Here is a 16,921-nt window from a genome sequence, read left to right on the forward strand (position 1 = left end):
ATTAAAGTCTTCGGGAGACCGTGAAGGTCTATGAGACTAAAGATAACTAGTACAATGAGCATAACAGTGGCGGTCTCAAAATGGTCCGGCCAACCGTTTCTTCAAAAAAGTTATGAAGGACGGTGTGTCTAGTCCTGGTGCAAAAAATGTGTATCTATCTCCAGATGATACAAAAAATGGCACAAAAAAATGGAGCAGAAGGGGGGAGATACAAATATATATATATGCCTGTGGTGATCGTCAGAGGCCAATCATAGAGGGCCCGTCAAATGGGAGGTCGAAAAAACCCTGCGATGGATGATTGGCCTCTGACGTCACGTTGCCTAGTCGAGCTCGGTCGTCGGGGGCGGCGGGAGGCCCTATGTTGAAGAATGAGAGCGACGGTGACCCCGGTAGGGCGTGCTAAGAGCATAGAAGGGATGTCATGGACCCGGATGTGTGAGTCTGTCCGCTGGCGTAGCTGTCGTGGCTCTGGCTCTCGCTCACATCCGCGTCGTCGGCTAGACTGAGGAGAGGTATCCTGTGACTGGAAGAAATCAGTGATGGGTCGCTGAGTGTCCTCACGCTGTGTGGGCTGCGCATGCTGTCGTGCCCGGAGAGATGCATCTCGGTGGCAGGTCATCTCATGTAAGAAAGCGGCTAGGCACCGCTGGTCCGGGAACTGCAGCATGCGTGAGAGAGAGAGAGAGAGAGAGAGAGAGAGAGAGAGAGAGAGAGATGTGCTAGACATAATAGGTCTGATGCACGCACAGAGTGAAAAATATCTGTTACTGGTACTAGGTCGCCCAACCCAACAGTAAGCTTGCATAATGCTCATGGTTGTTAGGTATGTCAGGCACAAAACGTTAGAAGTGTTTCAGGTACGAGTACCTAAAGTTCCTAAAGGTTAAGAAACGTCAGAAACATTTTTACATGCATACTACATACTATATTGTATTATAGTGATAAGATAGTTGGAAGCTGGAACCAGATTCTAGAAACATAGCATACCACAGCAGCACCAATCTCAGGAAACATGGGGGTTGTTGAAGGCTTGATCTGAGGAGAACTGCTAAAGAATGGAGGCTTCCGAGGGACTGATTGAATGAGGGGCTGGAGGCCTCTTGTATAATTTGCAACCCTCCTTGGAACTGGCCGACTAGATCTAAGGTGTGGTCAACAACAGGTGACTAGGTTTACATGTCGTCTCTATGTTGGGAAAGGTTGTAGCCAAGGTGAACACTAGACCTGAAATTTCCTTCAGGGTGTGGGTGCTGCTCCAGCCCATTGCCTGCTGCCTTGGCCTGTTCTGACCGGTCGGTCCATGTGGCTGCCTGTGTGGCAGTCCCACAGGTAGTGTATGCCATGGTCGTTAAGACACTCGTGTCTTATGATAAGATACTTAAGACACGTGTCTTACCTTAAGACACTCGTGTTTTTTTTTTTTTTTTTGGTGGGTGGGGAGTAACAACATACATTGAGGTTGACTTAGCCATGCTATCATTGATGGTGACTTTGGATCTAGCAGTGGCAGTGACCTCATAGATTCAGATTAGGATGAATCTTTAGAGATTTGAGTCTTGAGAGTTGAAAGCTTCCTTTCAATTATATGTATCGAGATGCAGATTTCATTCATGTCACATGTGACAAGATTCAATTGTCAGTTTAAACCTTCAAGTACTCAAAACTTGCGAGCTCTTCAGTCGTGAGTCTTGACTTTAACTTTTAAGTCTTGAGTGACGAGTCTTGACTCTTAACTACATTGTACAAGTGCATTGTTTCTTCTTGCATTATTTAATTGTAGCTTATTGTACTTCTAGAATCTAGCAGCTAGCTATGCTAGCAAGTTGTACATTTGTATACTTATACATATATTAATTAAATATATATTATTATAACCACAATGGCGTGTCTTACGTGTTTTATCTTTAAGACACTTTAGACACTCGTGTCTGAAGCATGTCTAACGTGTCGTGTCTTAACGTGTCTTACAACCATGGTGTATGCTGCTGTCATCTGCCTGCGTGGCAGATCTATGCTTGCGGCTAGTGTAAGCAGCTCTTGTGGCTTCTGCTGCTGTTGGCACATGCTTACGGACCTGTAGATGCATGAGACAAGGTGATCTATCACCTGGCAAATGTCAATGTTAACAAGAGGACCCTGTTGTATAAGACCTAGATCCAAAAGGAAACATGTGTTATCCAATTTGTTCCCTTCCTAGTACTATGTGCTGTGGTGGGTACTTGATAGGGAAGGCACTAAATGAAGTTGATGGATCACATGCAGCTGTTTGTTAGTTTATTTGTATGGCGTTTTTGCAAATGTATTTCAGTAGGTTCTTGCAACAATAAAGTTGTGGAAATTCTATAATTTTTCAGGTAATCATAATGTGGCGGGTTTTGTGGTATCTGCATTGCTGTCTTTTATTGGGAACTCAGATATCAAGTGAGTACTTTTGTCCTAAATGCCTGAATAATCACTGACATGAAACGACTTTGATTGACACTTCTGACTGTTGTATTTATTTATTCTGCCGTGAAGTCCGGCAACGTATTTGCTACATTTGGAAGTTGGGAACCTGCTTCTTGTCATGTTGTCCACTCAGCTCCACTCGCCAGCATCTCCAGGACCCAAGGATGCTCACATTTTTCTTGATGCAGCTATGACACAGGTATTTGATGATGACTACTTTCACATTCTAGAGTTCAATACGTGCTCAGCAATTTGTTTTGTTGACAGATTGATGTTAATATGCACAGGAAAGAACTCTCATAGGGCTTGTTGTTCGCAAGTTGCTGCTATCATATATGACCAGATTGCCAATACCCACAGATGCAGCATATTATATGAACAGTTCTAAAGGCAGCCAGCAAGGAGTGCTTCACAGAGTTGGTTCAGCAGCTGGTGGGTGCGCCCGCTAGGACGCTTAATGTAATTTGATCATGATTGAAAATTTGAGGAATCTGGACAGTTTTGGAGTTTTCCCTAAATTACTTTTGACCCATGTAAATGCCTTGTCTGTTTTCACATTACCAAAGAATGGATCCCAACTGATTTGACTTTTTTCTCTTTTAGCATCGTACAGGTGGCATTAGATATGTACTTCAGATGGATAAAATGATCATAAATGTAAACACTCTGTTTGTTATCGGTTAAGGGATCTTACGTTTTGGGACATGTCTCTTTTACCATCCTAGAAGAGAGCTTATATCTATACTTTGTTTTGACCTCTGTTCTTTTTAGCATCTTAGAAGAGAGCTTAGAGAGATACAAATGAGCACCACTGAAATTAATGGCCAAGTTAGAAGTTTATCAAGTCATAATTTGACAATGATAACCGCGAAAGCAGAAGCACGTTTTTATAGTGAATATTGTATGCTTCTGGGACACTACAGGGGGTCTTGTTCTCTTCTAAATCTTCCAGTGCATTAGATATTTCTTCGCAGATCTTGTTTCTTAACAATTGCATTTATTGTGTCTGCAAACACTGAAGCATTTTCATTGCATTTGCAGCTATTGTTTTGCGGTTGCCATACTATACCTATAATTACTTGGTGAGCTCCAACAGTACGACAGGAGAAAGTCCATTGGCGCAAAATAGCTTGCTTCTGCTTTTAGTCCTTGTGCATCATCGAAAGAGCCTTCCAGTTGATGAAGCTTTAGAGAAAAAGGTGGAGATGAATGGGGAGGATGGGGCTGCAGAACTGACAGATCTTTTCCTTGTTTCAAATCCTTTTTGCCAAGCACTTGATTCGGCGAGGGATACTGAATGTATTTCTCTGAGAGCTGCCTTCATTTTTGTTTATAGAAGTTGTTGAATGATGATTGAAACGATTCTAGGAGCCAGGGTAACCTATCTTTTGTGGCCTTTTTCATACAGTTGATCTTGTGGATGTTGAGGGTAATACTCAAGGAGACTTTTTAGCAAGGGTACCTTTTGCAGCCTTGTATGACACTCTTGGATTGTAAGTCGTCGGCTGCTATGCTTATTTTTAGTTACTAATAGTGTATTCATTATCGATTAACATGTACTTTTCTCTACAAAGCTCATTGATTTTTAATGCTGCAGGTGTTTAATGGATGAATGCTCGATCTTACTCTTATATTCTCTGGTTCATGGTAACTCAGCTTTCTTGGAGTATGTTTTGGTACGCACAGATTTAGAAACCCTTGTAAGTCCCATAACTTTTTTTCCTCTTTTCTTATTAACTTCTCCCATATGTGCAATGTCAGGATCTTCTCTTACTGCCTTCCTCTTTATCATACAAAATGCAAGCGAAACAGTTTGTCATGTTGTGTTTCCAGATGTTAGAACATAGGTGAAGCATTTGGTATTTCCATTGAGTCGGTCAGTTGATGCGATCGTTAAAAGTTTCCTCATTGACTGGGTGACAGACATATACTCATGGTTATTCAATACAGTGAGCTCAAGTTTCTGGGTAGGCTTTTGGCTATTTAGATGGTTGGTGTGCATCAATTTAGAATCTGGCTTGGTGCTTAGAGAATAAATCCACCTAGTGCCTTGGAAATATATCTTTCGAGATACTTGTCCTTGGAACATAAGGACCTGCTTTAGGGTCAATAGATTCTAATACTCTTGTGAACTATTGGGCATTGTAAACGCTCCATTTACTTGAACTTTACGGCATTGCTGTTACTACTTCCTTGCGCTCAATCATTGGAAATCCACAACAGTCAGGTTACAGCTGTGGTGGTCCATTTGAATGCATCACAAACACTATGATTTTGAAAGTGTGTCCCAACAGAGCTGATTTTCAGAAAATAACAATTGTGATGATACTCCAACATGCACCCATGCAAATTTAGTTTCCTTTTAGAAGGGCATACGTTCTTTTTTCCTCTGTTCTGTATTGTCTGCTGTTCTTTTCCGAGTTATGCTCAAAAGGTGAAATTTTTGTCAATTATCCTTAGAATAGATATCTGTACAATTTTTTGAAATGCATCTGGGTGGCTTGATATTACTGACTCCTAATGACACTGTTGGATTGTTGCAGTTAATGCCATTACTGGAGATGCTGTATAATGCTACAAGAATGACTCCAAAGCAAATTTATATGCTGCTTATAATTCTTCTTATCCTTAGTCAAGATTCATCCTTCAATGCTAGCATACACAAGCTGGTAAGTGCTAATGATTTACCTATCACGACATTGATTGTGAGTGTATTTCTTACTCCGTGTTTCCGTAGGGTAAATGTATTAGCACACTCGAATATTTTTGGTTTGGTACAACTGGCCAAGTGCCAATACGTGAAAACATACATGCGTGTTTGGAGACGGGCACATATGCATGCACACAGAGACGGACACAAATCCAGAAATTATATAAATATGTATACTCCTTTGGGAATTCTAGCTGCCTTGCAGGCTTCAAGCCTAACATGAAGGGATGGATTCAAAATATGAAGGGAGAGATTCAAATCAAACCTTAATTGGTTGTAAGTCTTGTAATGGGCCTACGTTGATGGGTTTGGATCAGGACAAAGGCTGAGAGGATATTGAAACTCACAGCACTTAGTTGCATAATGGTGGCACTTCTTTTTGGGGGAAGTGGACTCTATAATTGTTTTGCTCTGCACTAAGAGGCTTTTGTTCATACAAGTTTTCATGCAATTTTGGTCCCTGAAATTGGTCTTTTTGTAAATTAGATGTGGTTTGGAAAGATTGTTAATTGGGGAATAATGCTGCTTGGTGTGATGTGATGCTCTGCTTGTGTGATCGGATATTTCTGCAGGTCCTGCCAGGAGTTCCATGGTACAAAGAAAGGCTTCTGAATCAGACAACTCTTGGATCTTTGATGGTCGTGATTTTGATTAGAACAGTGAAATACAACCTTTCAAAGTTGCGGGTAAGCAATACTTGTAAACTCCATGCTCACCTCTGCTAACGATAAATTGCTATCTTAGTGGTCTGGTCTTGATGCACTCTCCTAAAGGTGGAGCTTGAGTAATTGTATATTGAATAGACCCCAGAAAAAAGTGTACAGACTTGTAAGTAAATACGATTATTGTGCTTGATTGATGGAGATATTATGTAGAAATGCCTCCATGCTAACTTTTGTGGCTGTAACTGGTTTGTCATGTGATTCATTTGCTGTTGCAGGATGTCTATCTTCACACGAACTGCCTCGCAACCCTATCAAATTTGGCTCCCCATGTTCATAGGTTGAATGCATATGCGGCTCAAAGGCTTGTCAGCCTTTTTGATATGCTGTCACGCAAGTACGTACGGAAATTTATGCAACTGAATGCAAATCATCTAGCATGCCTCTTGTACAGCCCTTCAGCCATTAGTGTATTTGCATTTGAAAGTTTTAAATTATATTCTTCAAAACTTTGGACTTTTTTTTTCCAGGCAAACATCTTATAAAAAAGAATATTTGTACATGTTGTCTTTGGATATGACTTGTTTTTTATATTTGACAGCTTCTTGTAGCTTGGATTTATCGATATAAATCTTCCTTTAGACTTGAGCCAATTTTTTGCCCAATGCCCGAGTAGAAATATTATTTTGTACTGCGTGAAGAGAAAAAGAGGGGCGGGATTTTTTTTTTTTTTGGGGGGGCGGGGCGCAGAGGCAGATGAAGTTTTGTACGAATTTCCTCAGGAGATCCAGGTATGGTACATGAGAAAGACAGTCGTTTAGACTTTCTGACATTACATTTCTAAATAGCTGCTACAGCAATGGTTTGCTCATACATGTGGTTTTCTGAGAACTGGAATGTATGGGGTCAAATTCCATTTTCATTTCCCTATAGCAGCAGCTGACGATGCAAGCCCATCTTAGTGAATTGATGTAAGATCAGGTGACATCTTTTATGCGAGTGCCTTGTCTGGCTTGTACGCGATACTAATGATCTGAACAGACAGAGGTCTAGCATATCCAGGCCTTGGTGTGAGGAAATTATTGATCCTGTGTCTCTCATTGGCCTTGTATGCCAGCCTGTCTCCTTACTTGTATTGTGTAAGAAATGAGTAGTTCGAGCTCCATTGGGCCCGATTGTGTTCCCATTGGGAGTCCTGATATATCTTGAACATGTTGGAGATCTGTTGCTGGCGTGCTTGACTTCCTCCTATATGTTGATATGTTACTCGTGGACGAAATGGTGTCGCTTGGTTTAGAATGTCGCTATGATGGTGCCCCGAATGGCTCAAGTGCTCACGGGGCCTGCATCTAGTCTCCTGGTGACCTGGCATCCCTGAAAGTCAGGGTCTTAGTTCCAGCATCTCTGAACCAAGTCTTCTCATGTGAAAAAGAATGTTGTGATATCTTGTTGTCTGAGGCCATGAAGTGTAGCATATCTCATGAGTCTAGACCTGAGTTGGGTGACCTTGTGTACCAAAAGTGAGGCACAACTCTGGTGTGGGTAGTCCATGACTTTGCTCGTGCGTTTAAGCATCAAACATTGTGGGTTGATGTCTTGAGCTGGCCCATGGTGATCCAGACTGCACGAGAGAGAGGTTAATCTGAAGGTATTCTAGTGTTGGATGATGTCATCCTCGTTTAAGCGAGGAAACTGTCTCCCCCCCCCCCAAAAAAAAAAAAAAAAGAGAGAAAAAAGAGAAGAACCTTGCTGGCTGTTGTGCAGCCTGCTAGAGAACGCTAGGGAATCACAGAAATAAAGGCCAATAACCAAGGTGGAGGACTACACAACCAACGGTTGCCTAGATCCGTGAATGTGTTTAATACACATGCAGGCCAAGCCTTGCAGAAACATGCACGCCTGTTGGCGGTCATCTGAGAACCCATCGTCTCTCGCTCCCATGTGGCACGCAAGTTATAGATGATATCCTAGCAAATGGCAACAAGGGTGGCTGCTGGAGGTACCTGCTGGCCTGGCATCACCAACCAGTGACAGGTGACCCAGATGTTCAAGCTGTAATGCTGGACACCATCTCCCAAACACTATACTTGGGTGTGGGTATAGCTGGCGCATGGGATGGAGAGATGGGCTCTTGCACCTCGTTCTGGAAGATACTCTGTCAAACAATTCTGTAGGTTGTCATCATTCCTATGGTGCAGCTTAAAATAGTCTTGAATCCATCCTTGCAATCCGCTGGAAGATCCATTTTTGCTATAGTATCTCACAAATCCCTCCTTTGCTGCACGTTGCAAGTGTTTGGGGTTATGGTCTTGAGTTGAAAATGCTAGCTTCTGTTAAATCTTTGTTGGAGCTGTCAGATACAAAGTGCCTTGCATTCTGGGTTTGCCCTGCATCCTAGTGTAGAACTTTCGTGATGACTTCATAACTCCCCCCTTTCTGCGGTGCAAGTGTTTGTGGCTATGGTCTTGATTTGAAAATGCTGGCTTCTGTTAAATCTATGTTGGAGCTGTTTATGCCTTGCATTCTGGCTTTGCCCTGCATCCTAGTGTAGAACTTCCGTGATGACTTCATAAATCCTGTGTCTTAAGTGGTCGCTGCAGTCATCATTAGAAGAATCATCTAAATCCAAGCCCATAGGCCCCTTACCTTTGCCATAATGATCTCTGGAGCATCAACATCTAATGCGTTTCCTGAAGTTTTGCCTAGATGACTCCCATCTCATTTTGAACTGCTCCACCCGCTTCACTAATCTTGAACACTCCTTGAGTTAACAGTTAAGTGAGCCTTGTAAGTCAAGGCTTGGAGTTGCATTGGATGGAATGGAAGGTGCATTAGTTGGTGCTGGAAAGGATAATTGGAGAATCCTTGGGACCTAGGCAATGTAGTATAAGTGGCTGGTTGGCTGTTTGTTTCCTAAAATTGAGTAAGATCCCTCAATAATGACTTCCAACTTTGAAATCTTTTCAAGGAATGACGACTTAGAGATGGAGTTGGAGGCAAAGAATGATGGGTAGGCTGTAAACCAATGAAGATTTATGTAGAAAGGTTCAGATTCTTTTGGTGGAGGAATTCATCCTCCAGAGTTTTGTGAACTTAATTGTATAGCTAATGGAAGCTATTGTAGTTTCTTGGATCTTAGCATTACTAAATCTTCTTTAAATTCAGCAGTTGATGTAACGACGACAACCTGTATATGCTTGACTCAAACATCTCTAATATGGCTAAGTATAGAGTAATTACTTTCCGATTGTTCAGGCTCTCTGGTCTTTGCACAAGTTCATCTCTATTTAGTAATTTAATCCTATTACTTATTATAATACAAGAAAAGTAATGAAGAAACTCGGCTCTGTCCTACGTTGTAGTTTGGGTATCTTTAGGATCCTTGAACATAGAATCAAAATCCAAAGTGGGAGCTTCAATGATATCTTTCTATTTATTCTATTTTTGGAGGTTGTCTGTTAAGTTTTGGTTTTTTACCATCCCTTATTTTATTATTATTATTACTTTCAAATGTAAAATAAATCAATAAATAAGTAATGGAAAATAATGATAATAATTGTTTCCTTGTGTTTGCGTTGTGTTTCATTATGTGTGTTGGTTTATCTTTGTTCTCTTTTGTTAGCATCAGTGATTCTTTTGTTTTTGATATTTAACCAAATTCTTTGTGTGTGTGTGTGTGTGTGTGTCTCTCTCTCTCTCTCTCTCTCTCTCTCTCTTGCTGAGAGGCTGACAAATCCTTGTACATGTGTGATGACGTTTTTCTGTGGTGTGCATTGCATGCTTTATTTGACTCGATGCTCCTGCTTCAATGAAGAGAATATGGGTCACACTCTCTTCTTGGATCATGTAGACTTGTTATTGGGCATAGTGTGGTTTAAAACCCACAATGTTCAGATTGGTTGGTTGTCTCATTAGCCCTAATGATATATATTTCTTCATGTGCCTGTTACACACTGTCTGTCAGGGTTGATACCTTCAATTCTTAAATTCATTTTCAGTCTTCAGGTAAGATTTAGGTTGATGCGATGCCTGACTTTGTTAAGTACTGTCCCCTAGATTATTTTCATCCTTGGAGTTTGTTGTTGGTTTTGTATCCCCATTATTTTCTCTCTCTTCTTTGTTGATAAATATTCAGTGCCTTCAAAAGATCTCCTTTCTTGTGGCGATTTGTTGTTACTTCTTTGTATACTGTTGTTTATTCAAATAGAATTTGCTGGGATGTAAAGTTTCCATTGCTGGAAGTACTACAATCTGTCCACACAAATCCCTTAAGGTTGTACGCACAAGAGTTGTTAAAAATTTGTGTTTTCGTCTAATGGATTCGACAATTCTACAGAAATGAGATCTGTTGGAATTTTCCTTCCTTTCAGATACATAAAGTTGGCTGATGTTAGTGCCAATGCGAAGCTATCAAACCTGAAAGTAAGCATCGTAGAGGGGTTGGAAACAGGGGAGGATGTGGTAAGCCGAACATAAGCAATTGATCGTTATTATGGATCGTTTAGAGATTCTATTTGTTGCCCTTCATCGACAGATCGAAGGAACCAGTTACTGATACTTTTGTTGCGCCTTGCTTTTGCAGCCAACAGAGCTGCACATCTACACTGATTTTTTACGGATCGTTTTGGAAATTATCAATGCTATTCTCACATATGCATTGCCACGAAATCCAGAGGTGATTCACAGTTTATCTTCATAAAGTATACTCTTTTGTATCTACATTGGAAGGCAGTGCCAGATACGTATCTGTAAAAATGACCAGCTAGGTGGTTTGTAAGGCTCTCAGAGTAAGCCCAAAGAAAGAAAAGAAACTGCCAGAATCCAACACACAGATGGTCTATCCTTAGCTGCATGTGTCCCATTGCATATGAATGCTGTGCATCATCTTGAACCAAATGTGTGACTTAGTTTCACCATCATGAGTGCAACTCGGACAATAGAATGTCTACAATGTGCACATCTCATTTTCTGAAGGGTGGTATTAAATATGATCTTCCATATCAAACCCCCAGATAGTGATCTAAAATTGACCAAGGAGTACTGATGCTTGGAAGGACACGACCTTTCACATGAGCTCCAGAGTAATGAGGCTTTTGCATGTGAAACTTGAGACTTTGTCCACCTGTAACAGTGCACTCCAGCTTTTTTTGCCGTACTAACATTTGGATTTCCTATGAGAGACTCAATTGCTGGTGTTTGCTTGAAACCGAAGCGAATGCCACACTGAAATGAGTCAGATGCTCCCCTGCTGCCTCTGGGTTGGCTGGTAGAGAGGCTACTTATGATGGAAAGAGTGATGAAAAGTGCATTTTTAATGCTTTGTGATTTGGTTTCCTGATGCTCCAGTTTGTCCATGCATAGTATATGGCATTCCTTCATCTTTGTGATGAATTCTCTTGTGAATGCATCTGCCTCGTTGGAGCTTAACTTTCCAACGTCGGAGAAAAGGGGGCACTCGGGATGGGTAACCTTTGGAATGCAGATTCCATGGCCTTAGCCATGCCACCCCACTTGGTGCTTTGCATCATCATGTATTTGAGAGTTTATATGCACCAACTTTATATTCGTGACCTTTGTAAGGGGAGGTGTGACAAGGAATGCGTGACATGCCCACTATAAGTATCTACACTAGGTGGCTCCACAGATATTGGTTGCTAGTTGCTGAGTAGTTGCCAAAGCCTGAAATGACAACATTGGCATCTAGAGACTTGCTCGATGTCTAGAGTGAAGAATCCATGTCGATGCTCATACACTAGCTAAACAAAAAAGAAAGGTGATCATCCTCTCTTCTACAACTGGAGGGTGTTGACTGTCCTGTAGCCCACCTCCCAGGGTCTCAACTCATTGTCTAGAGTACTTGGAAGTGGGCCCCAACAGCTAGGGGGAGGGCAGGGTATACAACCAAAGGGTGTACCTTGATCCATGAAAATGTAGAAGGTGTTTTTGTAGGCCAAGACTTGCGGAAACATGCTCACGTCTTTTCGGCTTGTGTACCTTGATCCATGAAAATGTAGAAGGTGTTTTTGTAGGCCAAGACTTGCGGAAACATGCTCACGTCTTTTTGGCTTTGTCTTAGAGTCCTTTGAACCTTGCTCCCAAATGATCCACAAGGTATAGATGATATCATGCCAAATATCGGCAAGAGTGGCTGCAGATCAAGTCTCATATGACAAGATTGCAGCGAGCCACCGAGATATGATAGGCAGTGATGCTAGCAATTGTCTCCTAGGTGCTCTCCTCCAATGAGAGCTAGGGCCTCCATCTCGTTGGTGGAGAGGCGTCAAGGATGTCCTAGCTCGTGATCTTCTTTCCATCAATGAGGTAGGCCGGCGATGTTCTCTCAATGGAGAAGGCAAGCCTCCCCTCTGTCAGCCCGGCCACCATCCCCCAATGAAAACCCTCCCTACCTTGGCCAAGATCCTAAGAGAGCCCAACGAGATCCTATGAGCCATGGGGCAGCTCCCAAGCAGTGTGCAATCGTCTCTAGTTCTCCTGTCAAGTAGCAATGACACGTCCCATCCCTTCGCATCGGCATCAAAAGACAGAAGAAATATGAGATCTTCCTCAGGTGGAAGCTAGTCCAAAGTTAGAACCAAAATCTAGTGAGGATCCTTGGGTACATTTGTACTAGGATATCTTGGAGTGTTGGGTATTTCCGAGCCAAGTGTGAGAACTAGGCCTCTAGTTTACTTGTGAGTGTAAAAGGCGTTTTTGGGTTTGTGACTTGTGTAAGTTCGAAAGGTCATTTGGCCTTTGGCAGTTGATTAGATTAGTTTTGATTTGATTGTGTGACATTGTCACGGAGGTGTGAAATTCTAAGTACATTAAGTCACAAACCCAAAAACGCCTTTTACACTCACAAGTAAACTAGAGGCCTAGTTCCCCCCGTGACATATCCCTCTCTTGAAACAGCAAACCATAGTTTGCTGCCCCAAAACATAGGAGCGAGCATGAAATATAGCATGAAAGAGTATACAAGAAAGCCGCAGCTATAGTATACAGAGACAGTGAAAATATGACTAGGAGAGGTATGCATCCATCCATATACACTGCTCAAAATCTATGTGATCCTCGGCGATCAATAGTCAAGATGCATCAATATCATGAAGTCTCACAGTAGAAATATTGTCAGCTCAGTATCTCGGATGAAACATACAGTGTCATCAAGCGACCTCATGAAATCACGGTGAGCCCGTCTGTACTGAGGGAGTGGAGGTGCTACCCCCCTCTCGAACACCAGGTAATGCTCCAGACGCTCGCTCTGCTGAACTACCTGTAGGAGCCCGGACCGCAGTCGGCTCTAATTGGAAAGCATCAAGGTAAAGCTGCAATATCCCAGGTGAATCTGCCAGTTCACCTTTCTCCATCCATTTCGCATCAAGTGATGGGTAATTTTGAAATTTTACCAAGTAGCGACGGATAACTTTACCCTTGAGCTTTCTATCTCTGTGTGCCAGAATCTGCTCTGGGACCAGAAGTTCATCCTGTTCTTCCACTTCAGGCTGCACCTCATCAGGTAAATCCTCGGGAATATCTCCATGATATTGCTTTAATAAGCTCACATGAAAGGCATTATGTATCTTCCAATGCGGAGGCAACTTCAGCCTGTAAGCTACCTTGTTTATCTTTTCAAAAACCTGGAAAGAACCATAGTAACGCATGTTCAGCTTTGTGTACAACCTTTCCTTGCCTTTCTTATTTTTCAGCCTTGCCTTTTGAAAACGCAACAAAACCCAATCACCTTCTGTGAATACCAATTCCCTGTGGTGCTTATCTGCTGCTCTTTTCTGCTTAACCTGACTTCTTTGCAAGGAATATTTGATCTTCTTGTAAGCCTCTTCAAGGCTTTCCACAAAACGATCAGCTTCGAAGATTTTCTCTTTTGTATGCAAAATGGGAGGTATCTTCCTGGCACCTTCCACTATTTCAAAAGGTGCTTTACCTGTGGACGTGTGTACCGTATTATTGTAAGCATATTCCAGCAAAGGCAAATAATGCTCCCATTTGCTTTTGTGGTCTGAGACATAGCATTTAAACATATCCAAGATGGTAGAATTTTCCTACTCCGATTGTCCATCAGACTGAGGGTGAAAAGATGACGAAAAATTCAGCGTAGTGCCCATATTTTCAAACAGCCCTCTTCAAAAGAGGCTGGTCATCCTCGGATCTCTATCACTGATTATGGATTCAGGCATCCCATGATACTTGAAGACATGCTGCAGAAACAATTTGGCCATTTGATCTGCTGTAATTTTCTTTCTTACTGGTACAAAGTGGGCTTGTTTGCTAAACCTGCAAATTATTGTCCACAATCCATCATGTCCAGTAGGAGTACGTGGAAGATCAAACACAAAATCCATAGCTATGCTTTGCCATGGTCTATCCGGAATTGGCAAAGGGTGTAACAACCCAGGTGCCTTCTGCCTGTCAAACTTTACTTTCTGACAAACCATGCATGTTCTCACATATTCTTCCACATCTTTCCTCAAAGATGGCCAATAAAAGTATTGCTCCACTGCTGTAATTGTTGCTGTAATTCCCCTATGTCCTGCATATGGAGGAGCATGACTTTCCATTATGACTTTCTGTCGCATCTGATCAGTGACACAGAGTCATTCATGCATCAAAATGAAACCCTCTTTCAACATATAGTGATCATGCTTTTGACCATCAGAAAGCTGATCATAAATAGTTGAAAAATCAGCATCATTAACATATTGATCTTTCATCACATCTAACACATTGTTGTAAGCAATGCTCACTGCTGAAACACTGGGTTTCTTGGAGACTGCTTCAGGCTGTGGTTTCTTGGAAAGTGCATCAGCCACGACATTTTTGTTACCCGGCACATGTACAATTTGAAAATGAAACATTGAGAGGAAGTTAGCCCATCTCATGTGCTTTTCAGATAATTTTCTCTGTGTGAGAAAATATCTAAGTGACTGATGATCTGTCTGCACATAAAAATCAGCTCCAAGAAGGTAATGTTTCCATGTGGTCAAAGCATGTATCATTGCTAACATTTCCTTCTCGTATGTCTGCAAGTACAATTCAGCATCTTTGAGAACTCTACTCTCATATGCAACCACTCTGCCATCCCGCATCAAAGTACCTCCTATGCTGTTCCCACATGCATCACAAGTTACAGCAAAGGGTTTTGCAAGATCTGGCAAGATAATAACGGGTTCAGAACACAACTTTTGCTTCAGCTCTTCAAAAGTTGCATTTTCCTTTGGTCCCCACTGAAACGGTACAGCTTTCTTTTGTAAAGCATGCAAGGGAGAAGCAATTTCTGCAAAGTACTTTATAAACCTCCGATAGTATGAACACAACCCAAGAAAGCTTCTAACTTCATGCAGATTTTTCAAAATTAGCCAACTCCTTATGGCCTCAACTTTTGCAGGATCCATCTTGACTCCATCCTTTGGCACTATATGATCGAGAAAATGAATCTCATGCATAAAGAACTCACTTTTCTTGGTGTTTATTAATAGCTTGTGTCTTTTCAACTCTTGAAACACAATAGTGAGGTGTTTCCTGTGCTCCTGCTCATTTTTAGAGAACACAATGATGTCATTGAAGAAAGTGCCCACAAACTTTCTGTGTGCTCTAAAAATTCTGTCCATCATTCTATTGAAAGTGGTAGGTGCATTAGTCAAACCAAAAGGCATCACAAGGAACTCATATAAGCCAAATGAAGTGCGGAAGGCAGTCTTGTAGACATCTTCAGGCCGTATCCTTATTTGATGGTATCCACTTTTAAGGTCAATACCACTAAACATTGAGGAACCTTCCAACCGATCCAATATATCATCAATGCGTGGAATTGGAAAACGGTTCTTAATTGTGACTTTATTCAAAGCCCTATAATCAATACACATTCTCCAACTGCCATCCTTCTTTTGCACAAGCAACACAGGGGAACAGTAAGGAGAATTACTTGGCTGTATTAATTTCTTTTCCAAGAGTTCCTTCACTTGTGACATTATCTCTTCTTGTTGTGCCTTACCGACACGATAGGGAGGTATATTAGGTGGTGAGCTTCCTAGAATTATATCAATTTGATGATCCTTGGGGCCTCTTGGGAGGTAATTCTTTTTTTTTTGCAAAAAGAGACTTCTATTAAGTATTAAAGAAAAACCGTTAGAGCAAGCTCCATACGGGATACATCATGCAATGCACGAAAAGCTCAAGAGCAAAAAAGAAAGGATTGAGGCGGATAGTGCCATCTCAATCCGGTAGAAACCTCCGAGAAAAAGGGAGAACCTCTCCAAACTCGAAGAAATATAGTCCTTCTAGAAGAGGCTGCCCATGAAGGGCCCTGCATGCTAGCCCATATGGCTATCAAAGTGTGAACCGTGTCAGACCAAATACCCGTGAACACCTGTAATGGGTGTATTTGGGTGCCATCCAAGGCCTCAGTACATCTGGATCTCCAAATGTGCCAAGAGGAAATGCTAGCCAAAATCTCCCAAGAGGTGTCCATTGAAACATGAGAAGCTCTGAAGGGAGTAAGTGGTACATCCTGTAGAGAGCAGGGCTCTATCACCTGCCGGCGGACCGAGAGTGTCCAAGAAGAAGACTCACCCTCATAAAACACCTGGGGCCCGGTAAGAGATAACCATGCGACCGAGCCCCAAGTCATGAAGAAAGGGGAAGTGTGAAAGATGCTGAGTATCCGAGCAATCCCTTTCCAAACAGTCCTCGCCTGACTGCAGTCCCAAAGGCAATGTCGCACTGGCTCCTCTGCAGAATGGCATCGAGGACAAGTGGGATCAGCCCCAAATCGTGATCTCCACAGGTTCACTGCAATCCCTCCATGAATAGAAAGCCAAAAGAAAAGAGTGATCTTTCTATTTCTGAGGATTTCCAGAGCCTCCTCCAGAAATTTCTACGCAAGTCTGCGGTGATGAAGAAGCTTTCCCAATGGGGGGCTCTGGAGGGAATCCAACCCCTACCGTTCAGCTGAAACCTCCTGGCATTACCAACCGTGAAAGGAAAGAAGGGAATCCCCCTCTCTTGGGAGGTAATTCTTGAGGAAGTGCACCTGAGAAACAATCCTGAAAATCTGAAAAGACATCATCTCAGTAACATCATC

At 42.0% G+C, this 16,921-nt stretch overlaps 1 protein-coding gene across 5 annotated transcripts in view; it reads left to right on the top strand.

Moving 5' to 3' along the window:
• The window catches only part of LOC147894455 (dyggve-melchior-clausen syndrome protein), a 99,434-nt gene that overhangs the window by 37,344 nt on the left and 45,169 nt on the right, over positions 1 to 16,921 (top strand). For all 5 annotated transcript variants that reach the window (XM_087384470.1, XM_087384471.1, XM_087384469.1 and 2 more), the window contains 11 exons: positions 2,358 to 2,424; positions 2,521 to 2,650; positions 2,739 to 2,883; positions 3,493 to 3,750; positions 3,860 to 3,944; positions 4,049 to 4,151; positions 4,995 to 5,120; positions 5,734 to 5,847; positions 6,102 to 6,220; positions 10,194 to 10,284; positions 10,406 to 10,498. In XM_087384470.1, the coding sequence (XP_087240596.1) occupies positions 2,358 to 2,424; positions 2,521 to 2,650; positions 2,739 to 2,883; positions 3,493 to 3,750; positions 3,860 to 3,944; positions 4,049 to 4,151; positions 4,995 to 5,120; positions 5,734 to 5,847; positions 6,102 to 6,220; positions 10,194 to 10,284; positions 10,406 to 10,498 (1,331 nt within the window). The remainder of the gene's footprint in view (positions 1 to 2,357; positions 2,425 to 2,520; positions 2,651 to 2,738; positions 2,884 to 3,492; positions 3,751 to 3,859; positions 3,945 to 4,048; positions 4,152 to 4,994; positions 5,121 to 5,733; positions 5,848 to 6,101; positions 6,221 to 10,193; positions 10,285 to 10,405; positions 10,499 to 16,921) is intronic.

Source organism: Dipteris shenzhenensis, chromosome 14 (assembly GCF_047967505.1).
Source record: "Dipteris shenzhenensis isolate YYH24624 ecotype China chromosome 14, Dip_SZ_1.0, whole genome shotgun sequence".
Lineage (NCBI taxonomy): Eukaryota > Viridiplantae > Streptophyta > Polypodiopsida > Gleicheniales > Dipteridaceae > Dipteris > Dipteris shenzhenensis.